General features: G+C 31.4%; 1 protein-coding gene across 3 annotated transcripts; it reads right to left on the reverse strand.

Moving 5' to 3' along the window:
* Positions 1-730: 730 nt before the first annotated feature.
* Positions 731-8,287, reverse strand: LOC111705450 (uncharacterized). Of its 3 annotated transcripts, none has more exons than XM_023478004.1 (7): positions 7,988-8,287; positions 6,839-6,947; positions 6,377-6,476; positions 3,863-3,954; positions 2,490-2,536; positions 2,016-2,078; positions 731-1,080 (listed from the first exon to the last, which is right to left on the reverse strand). In XM_023478004.1, the coding sequence occupies exons 1-7, from the start codon at positions 8,022-8,024 to the stop codon at positions 1,019-1,021; spliced, it is 510 nt and encodes a 169-aa protein (XP_023333772.1). In that variant the 5' UTR covers positions 8,025-8,287; the 3' UTR covers positions 731-1,018. The 3 variants fall into 3 exon arrangements, with proteins under 3 accessions (XP_023333772.1, XP_023333773.1, XP_023333771.1); XM_023478005.1 differs by having other exon boundaries at positions 746-1,080; positions 2,016-2,081; positions 2,511-2,536; positions 3,863-3,957; positions 7,988-8,286; XM_023478003.1 differs by having other exon boundaries at positions 772-1,080; positions 3,863-3,957; positions 7,988-8,281.
* Between the last annotated feature and the right edge of the window lie 716 nt (positions 8,288-9,003).

Consider the following 9,003-nt stretch of genomic DNA (forward strand, 5'->3'; position numbering starts at 1 on the left):
CGTTTTTGAAAACGATCATTTGTCATATTTGGACATCAAACATGGGATTTAGAGGGGGGGGGTCAAATTGACCCCCCCCAGCATATCCTGATTTTCAAGTACCCCAGCAGGGATAGGGTTAAGGATCCTAGATACATGAAAAGATCTTGTTGAATACGATGCCAGTTTTTAAAATATCAAATTTGTCCTCCATGTGATGTAAAAAAGTAAAATTTCAGTCCAAATATCGGGTTCGACGTATGGAAGTTTGTTTGAGAGCCTCCTTAACCAGAGAAAGATTAACAATACTGAAGATAATTTAAAAAGTTTGAAGATATTAAGATTTGTTGTACCAATGCAGCCTTCTTTTGCTTTGGTGAACAATTAAAAAAAATCGACTTTTAAAATTCACCCTGTACATTGGGGCGCATCGAGAGTACGCAACCTCTTTAAAGAACCTTCCATTAAACTGTGGAATAGAAAGACGAATTTTTAACATTGTTTTTTAGTAGTCGTCAAGTAAACATTAAACAAAGCAATTGTTGCAGTTTACACTGACCCGTTTAACTTAATGCGTTGATTATCAAGCTATAGCGTAAAACAAAAATACAAAAAAAAGATTGTTTAAAGGAACATAATCAGCGTATTTTTAAGTGACCATCCATGTCAAGCTGACAACACCCAATTTACAACGGTAGCATTAAAATTTGATGTAAATCATTTTTCTAATGGTTTCTCCATTAATTCTTATAAGCAAGAAATGCGCCAGTAACTTTTGCAGAAGAAACCACAAATGAAAAAAAATTAAACATAGATATTTTTTTTACACTCTAACAGACAAAACGAATACCGTTATGAAACATTGTCCCACTAAATACCTTGTACATGTTAGATAGTAGAAGGATGATTGCCTTGTACATGTTGGATAGTAGAAGGATGATTACCTTGTACATGTTAGATAGTAGAAGGATGATTACCTTGTACATGTTAGATAGTAGAAGGATGATTACCTTGTACATGTTGGATAGTAGAAGGATGATTACCTTGTACATGTTGGATAATAGAAGGATGTATCAGTCAGATTTTCTACTTTTACTTCCACTAAATATATTTATTCAAATGATATTTGTATAGGTCGGACATTTTGAGTAGGACTGGCCAAAGTTTCGTTAACTAACAGCAATTGTTTACAAGAATTATTGGAAATTTCCGTGAACTAACGGTAAACCCGTTAATTCCTAAATCGTTAACGAATGATAATAACCGTTCATGAAAAATAAAGAATGGAAAGTAAAAAGAACGAAGGGAGGGATGTGTTTAAAAAACTGTCGTAAATTTTTCTGCTTAAAATTTCATGAAACTTACAGATGATAAATAATAAATTATGTGTAATCATTTTTTCCTGTTTAAATGTTTTGGAATATTTTTTTTTTAATTTCCTTCGTTATTTTTACATGAAATAATCGCTAACGGTTTTAACTGCATCCGCAATTAACGATGCCTAAAATATATTCAGTTCAGTTTTGTTTTTTAATCGATAAAAACTTATCTTCAAGGTGAGTTACATCCTTTAATCGCTTATTTCAAAATATTTATTTCGTTTAAAAATATTTGTGCAATGAGCTTAAAAAAATAAGCCAATACTCTCAAGCTTTTTTTAATATTTTCTTTTCTTGGGACTGTTACAAGGATATTTGTGACTTAAAAATTTACTATTAAATATAATACTAGCTGACGGGCCCGGCGTTGCCCGTTGAAAAAAAATGTTTAAAAAACTTTTAAGAAAATTTTGTTTTCGATTTTTTTAGCCTATAACACTCCCCGGCCACCCATGAGGGTCCACAAAAAAATTTCAGTCCAATCAGTCCAGCTATTTTGCCGGCTATACGCAACATATATATATATATATATGAATGTCTTGTTGTATTATAAAGATACATATAAAATATCTTATTGTCCAGATTAAAGGTTTCCTTCGGGCATTCCCTCATTATACATGGAGAACAACTTGAAATCCGTGTACTGTCCCTTTAGACCTGTTCTAAGTTCTGGTTCACATCCAGCCGACGTTGCAATCTCTAGTGGAGAAAACCTGGTTCCTGACCCGACACAATACAGATAGATAATAAAAGGGACTGCTGGCGTAATTTTTAGTGATTTTAGATGGAAACAGACAACATTTTTTTGTCTTTATTGATTTTTTTCAATATTAAGTACATTCCTCTTAATAATTGGGGGACATCTCCTTCTATACAATTAGGGGGATTCCCCACCTCGAAAAGTTTCAATTATTCAATTCCCCCCCCCCCCTAATCTAAAAGAAAATGTAATAAACCGCTCCTGGACCCGGCAAGGATCATTTGGTGGGGAATAAAACAAATATCAAAAAAAACTAAAATCACATTTTAAAATCTAATTTGAACTTAAATGAAGAAAAAACTTTATAGTTGAAATTAGCCATTTATTTATTTTAGCCACCATGACAACACAGGTTCATTTTAGTATTGTTCCTTGAACAGCAGAGCTTCCTTGAGGCGAGAACCGGTCATCTTGAAACCTACATTTATAGGTATAGTTGGTTGTGGGCAGGGGGAGGGAGGGAAACCCCGGACGCCATGAGCCTCCGCTGTGAAGACATCGAGCATCCCAGATTTGCTAGACAGACGGAGCCTCCACTATGCTGACCAAGCCTCCGCTATGCAGACCGTGCCTCCGCTATGCAGTAAACGAGCCTTCACACAGCACCGACTTTTTTGAATCTTGGTTTTTATGAGTAATGAAAAATTTTAACATTTTTTTTTGACATATGTGGCATAAGAATTTTACTAAAGATTAGAGTTATTTATTGATTGTCATGATTTGAAACATATATGAAATCAAAAAGGGGTTTTTAAGATTTATACTAAAACTTTAAACATTTCTTACACAGAAAGGAAGATATTTGGAGAAATATTTTAGAGTAAATTTAGTTTGTTTTGTTGTAATCTTTGATTTAAACAATACCTTTTTTTGAAAAATGTTAGGATTTTAATCAATGATACAAATTTTCTAGATTTAATTTGAACTACATAAAAGGTATTGTTTAAATCAAAGATTATAAAAGATGAAATGAAATTCAGTTCAAATTTTTTTCTTTAAATATTTTCCTTTTCATGTAAAAAATGTGTAAAGTGTTACATACCACTTTATTTGTCATAATTAGGCACTATTTTTGATAATTGATAACTGAGTTTTATCTTTCAAAAACCTCTCATGAAACTATGTTGAACAATTTAAAAAAAAATCTTTTATTTAAACTTAAAACACAAGTTTGAAAAAACCTCCTGTATTACACAGGTACATTTTGATGTATTGCGCATGCTCATTTCTGCAACGCGGAGGCTCGGTCTGTCTAGCAAATCTGGGAGGCGTGTGTCTGCATGTGGAGGCTCAGGGCGTCCGGGGGTTCCCTCCCTCGCAAGGGTAGTGGTCATTAATAGTTTTTATTTATACATATGTATACTTTGCTTGTCCTGGTGTTCTTGTGTTTATTTGTTTGTTTGAATCCAATAGACATAAAAACAGCTGAACCGATCGGGCCCAACATTTTTGAGACAACTTACATAACCTTAGAGAAGGTTTATGGATACTTAGAATTTCAAAAATATGTCTCCAAAATAATTGTTTTCATAAAATTTTGAATATCCACGAAAGGTTATGATGGTATCCGCGAACTTGTTTTTAATAATTGTTAAAGTTGAAATAGAATATGGCCGAAAGCCTAGTATATCAAAATTTAAAAATTTGAATCATTAATTCAAAATACAAGAGAAAAATTGCGTGTAAAATCATTACTGAAATTATGTTAATAGCAATGTATAAACATGATGCAATTTTAATTTACCTGGTTTGTAGAAGCGGTTGCAGTGATAATATTGTTTTCAAATTGTCAACTAATTCATCTTCGTGTACATCAATGTCCGGACTCCTGTTGAACTGCTAAACACAAATTTGCTTATTTGTTAACAGTATTTTTTATTTTTTCATTCGTAGGTTTCTTCAAATGTACACTTGTTTCTTTTTATCTTTAAGGTATATATTCAAGAAAGAAAACTGCAATATTAATTATCAGATTGCTATATATATATATATAAATTTGGCTTGTCTGTTTGTTTGTTTTTATCCAATAAATGTCAAACCGGATGAACCGATCACATGAACATCACGTGACCACAGGGAAGGTTTATGAATGATAAAATTTTTTTTAAAAATGTGTTTTAAAGGTTTTTAATTTTGTAAAAAAAATTTTAATTCTTGAAAATCCGCGATTTTTTTTTTAAATCCGTAAAATTTGTTTCTTCTTTGTTTTAAAATGTAAACAAAAAGAACATGTTCACAATTTAAATAGAAGATGGGCGCGAAGCGCCCTAAAAGCCTAGTTTTTTAATATTTCAGTGTTTTCAGTTCGACATTGAAGTCTTCAAGATAGAAGACCAAATTAATTATCAGATTGTTAAATTTTTTTATATTTTAGAATTTTCAGGTCGACATTAAAGTCTCATTCTTTGTGAGTTACCCTGTATAATTACTGGGTATGACACTCTAAAAATATGACCGTTGGCTTTTACTGGTATTAAATGTCATTGATGTAAATATCTATTGTTTACATAAACTTAAACTAAACATTTTGAGCAAATACATGACCCGGAATACCAGGATTAATCAATACTGAGCTGAAAACTTTAGAATGGTAGATCAATGCTTGATCCTCTCTTTTTCTTATTATCGAGACTAACCTAATCTTGTACTTGTATCCTGAAAAGTGTATAAAATTCAACCAATCAGAGTCGCGTATATGAACCCAAAAATTAAAAATTTTGCGCGCCATTTAAGATAATTTACAGAAACGGGAAGGACTCTCTAAATTAAAAAATCGGTTTTTGACTTTTCTCTACTATATCCAAGAAAGAACGGTCTAAGAAGAACTTCAAAAGTGTGTCCATTGGATACTCAGATTAATTAATTGGATTAAGGATATTTCGTTCTAAAGTTTTCAGCTCTGATCAATCAAAACAAAAAGTATATTTAACTGGCAGTGCCTGAAAACCCCCTGGAAACCATAAATTTCACTGTTTCAAAGGGGGGGGGGGGGTGAGCCCTAATAGCCCTCCCCCTCCACTGATAATTTTGTACTGTATATAGGGTTGTTAATCGTTTTTGAAAACGATCGTTAAACGTTTTTGTTTCGTTTTCAATTGTTTTCAAAAACTATTGTTTCGTTTTTGGAAAAAACTATTGTTTTTAAAAACGACAGCACTCGTTTTGAACTTTTAGAAAACAAATAACAATCGTTTTTAAAAACGATCGCTTTTAAAAAAACGATCATTTTTGAAAAAAAAATTACATGCAACTTTATTGAATGTCGTCTTATATAAAGTTAAAAAGTTGTGGGGGAGATAAAACTTCTTGATATTTTCTTAAAACCTACTCAATGATAAGTACGATGCCCTTCAGGTCAGTTTCCTCTCTTCGTTAACGATCGTTAACGAAGGGTCGTCGTTAACGATCGTTAACAAAACAACGATTTTTATAAAAACGACCATTTTTTAAAAACGAACTTTTTTAAAAAACGATCGTTTTGTTTTCGATTTTTTGTCGTCGTTTTATAACGAAACGATCGTTTTTTTTTAAATAAAAACGGTAACATCCCTAACTGTATATGTGTGTAATATAAAAATTTCAGGAATCGTTGCAAAAACTCTTTTGGTTAAACACAATTTTCTTAAACAAAAAAATGCAATCAAAACCAAAAATAAAGCTCAACTGATAAAATAAATCATCTTTCCAAACTCGTTTTAACCACATCAACGAAAGGCTTAACAAATTGAAAAAGTTTAGCCAAAGGAATGAAGTTTTTGCCACAAAGTCTGATTTTTCGATCCCTTTTTCTTATTTAAATGATTTTGATCAAATAGTTTAGGTTGGATTTAAAAAGGTATACACTATCATATTGCAAAAATATAGGAATTGGAACATTTTTGTTTGTGACAAACTCAATTCCTTTGTAAACAATATTTCAAATATTAGCAAAAATGTTATGATGAATCAAAAATAAAGTTAACATATATTTATATCTATATATATACAGTTTGTCTGTTTGTAGGTCCGATCATAACTCCTGAACCGATTTTCCTCAAATTTTGATTGGGGAACTTGGGAGAACCTCGTTAATGTGCTTAGCAAGGTTTTGAGATTATAAGCTAAGTCGACTCTTATAGGGGAAAATAGTTAAAATCATAATTTAAGACCAAGCGCGGGTAAACGGCGGGAGTAACTATGAGTACTCTGGGCAACGCTGGGTTCCTAAGCTAGTTATTTATAATATTTCAAAAGTATTTTTTAAAATTACACAAATTACCTTCGCTATGGAAATATTGTAGATAAAAGGTTGGTTTGGATTTTTTCTTCCTTTTCTCTCTCTTCCTATGCTCTTGCTTTCATCCTCCAGTAGACTTTCTCTACCAATTCAAAGAAAGATGATTATTCCAAAAAAAAAATTTTTTTCTAAAATATTGCTCGATAGGTTCCAGGGAGAAAAGAAAATTGAATCATGGTCATCTGAAGAATATTGCATTTCAGAAAATTAACATTTGGAAACCTTTGAGAAATTACTGAAGGGAGAATATAAATGAATAGTTTGGAAAACATCATTTGGAAATCTTCCCTTGTAAAACTTTCCTTTGCTAAAGTTTCTTTGTGAACCTTCCTTAATGAACGTTCCGTTGGAAAAATTTTATTTTAAAAACTACATTTCAGAAATTTCCTTTGTGAAAGTTCATTTGAAAAATGTATTTGTTTTAGTAAAAATTTGTTAAAATGCCTGATATTGTCGCTAGTTATCGAGCTCCTCCTGCTACCTCCATTATTCCTCCAATCCATATCTCCATTTTCCTCTCTTCTACGGTCTCCAACGGTCTCTTCTACACAACCTTTTTTTCGAATTGCACATTGTCCAATGGCCAAGAATATTTTTATAAAGGAATTCATCACTCCCCTCTCTTAAACTCATGCAAATTTTATAAATCCTTATTGCTTTGATGGTGTAAACTTTTTGGCATTTTAAACTTTAAATAATTAACCTAGCAGAGTTTAAAGTTTGAAATTGAAATATCGGCGTTTTAATCTTGAGTTTGTCTGTTTTCGTGAATATGATCCAAGTACTCTTTATTCAAAAGATATTGTCGACTCACCTCGAAAGGCCACTAGTTACATTGCAACCCATAAAACTGTGGAATATTGAAGTTATGATTTTAAATTGCCCAAAAACATAAACAACCTTAAAGGGATTGTAAAGGAAAAATTAAATAGGGTTAGGCTGAAATCTGAGAATCTCAGGAGTTGAACGATACCTATGAGACATCTATCTGATGTTCCTGTCTTGAGAACTTGATATAAAACTGTGTTAAACTCAAATTTATACGAAAATTCATATATATGCAATTTTTTATAAAAATTGTATCATATTCAACAAATACGCAACCATTCTGAAAACGACGATATCCAATTCAGGTTTGTTACTGTTATAATTTTTTTATTTGCATTTTGCATTATTTAATAGATATAATTGATAATTATTACATATAGTTGTTTAGTCCGTATTACGTCACTAGAACTTTAGCCAATGGCAGTGCACATGGTCACGAAATTTCCGTCTGTATCACGTGACAACGATACTGCACTACCATTGGCTGAAATTCTTAAATGTTTTATGTCAATTTCTCGAGACAGGAACATATAAAGATAAATGTCATATAAGTATCGTTCAAAACCTGAGATTCTCAGGTTTTATCCTATTCTTTCATCTTTACAGTACCATTAAATACTAAAAAATTGGCTTAAATATGTTGGTTGATGTGCAGTATTACAAAGAAATACACAAAAAATCGTAATCAAAAAGGTTCAAATAGTTATTTCTCCCCTCGGAAATTTCTGGGATTGGCTTGAAAAAAAGGTATTTGCAAAATTCTGCCTAGAATAAGCATGATTGCTACAGTTGGTTTCCACATGTTTCTCACTGTATCCTGTTGGCTTGATAAACAAGAACTGAGCTTAGAGTAAACATTCTATAGTCTGTTCTTTGCATCTGCAGAAGCTTCAGCAACATTTTTAAGAGGGAAAAACCTTTTAAAAAACACAAAAAAAACATTTTACTATGGTTTTTTTTAAATTATGAATATCAATTTCACTATATAGCTATACTGATCGACATTAATTACAACGACTAAATTGTTGCAAAGTAAAAATAAACGAATTTGTAAATGTAAACAATGGAAATGAATTCCCCCCCAGACCCTCCCCCTTCAAATAAAATACTGACTGATCCAACTTCTGATCCTTTGTGTAATCAAAACATTGTTCCAACTTTTGGTCCTTGGTGTAATCAAAACATTGTTCCAACTTTAGGTCCTTGGTGTAATCAAAACATTGTTTCAACTCAGATTACTTGTTGCAAAGTAAATCAATATATTCGATCACAGTGTAAAACTTTAGTTCTATATTTACTTTACAAGTTTATTCAACTAAAAAATATTAATTTTGTAGATTTATTCAAAACTTTTGACATTTGAATATTTTTAATATATTATACAGACACCATTTTATAATCAGTCAAATCTAGTAATATACAGGGTGTCTCAAAAAAACGGTACAGTAGGGGTATTAGTAACTGAGGAAACAATTTTCGTTCAATTTCTACGATCAAGTGTCATTCGAAAGCTCTATATTTCAGTTATTTCATGATGTGAAATTCTAGGCCCCATATTTTTTTGTTACAGCCAATTATTTGAACTGAAGTCGAAAATCGATTTCCCGGATTTTAAATTTTTCGATTTTTTACGTCTCATTTTCATTCGTTTATAAAGTATATAAAAATGTTAAGATTTTCGAAATTTTTTTTTAAAAATCATAAGCTGTTAGTCTTAGGTTTCATTTTTAACTAAAATTTTGGATCAGCGATTATTTCTTTTGTAGCTACAGCAATCTAAA

Source organism: Eurytemora carolleeae, unplaced genomic scaffold, assembly GCF_000591075.1.
Source record: "Eurytemora carolleeae unplaced genomic scaffold, Eaff_2.0 scaffold227, whole genome shotgun sequence".
NCBI lineage: Eukaryota > Metazoa > Arthropoda > Copepoda > Calanoida > Temoridae > Eurytemora > Eurytemora carolleeae.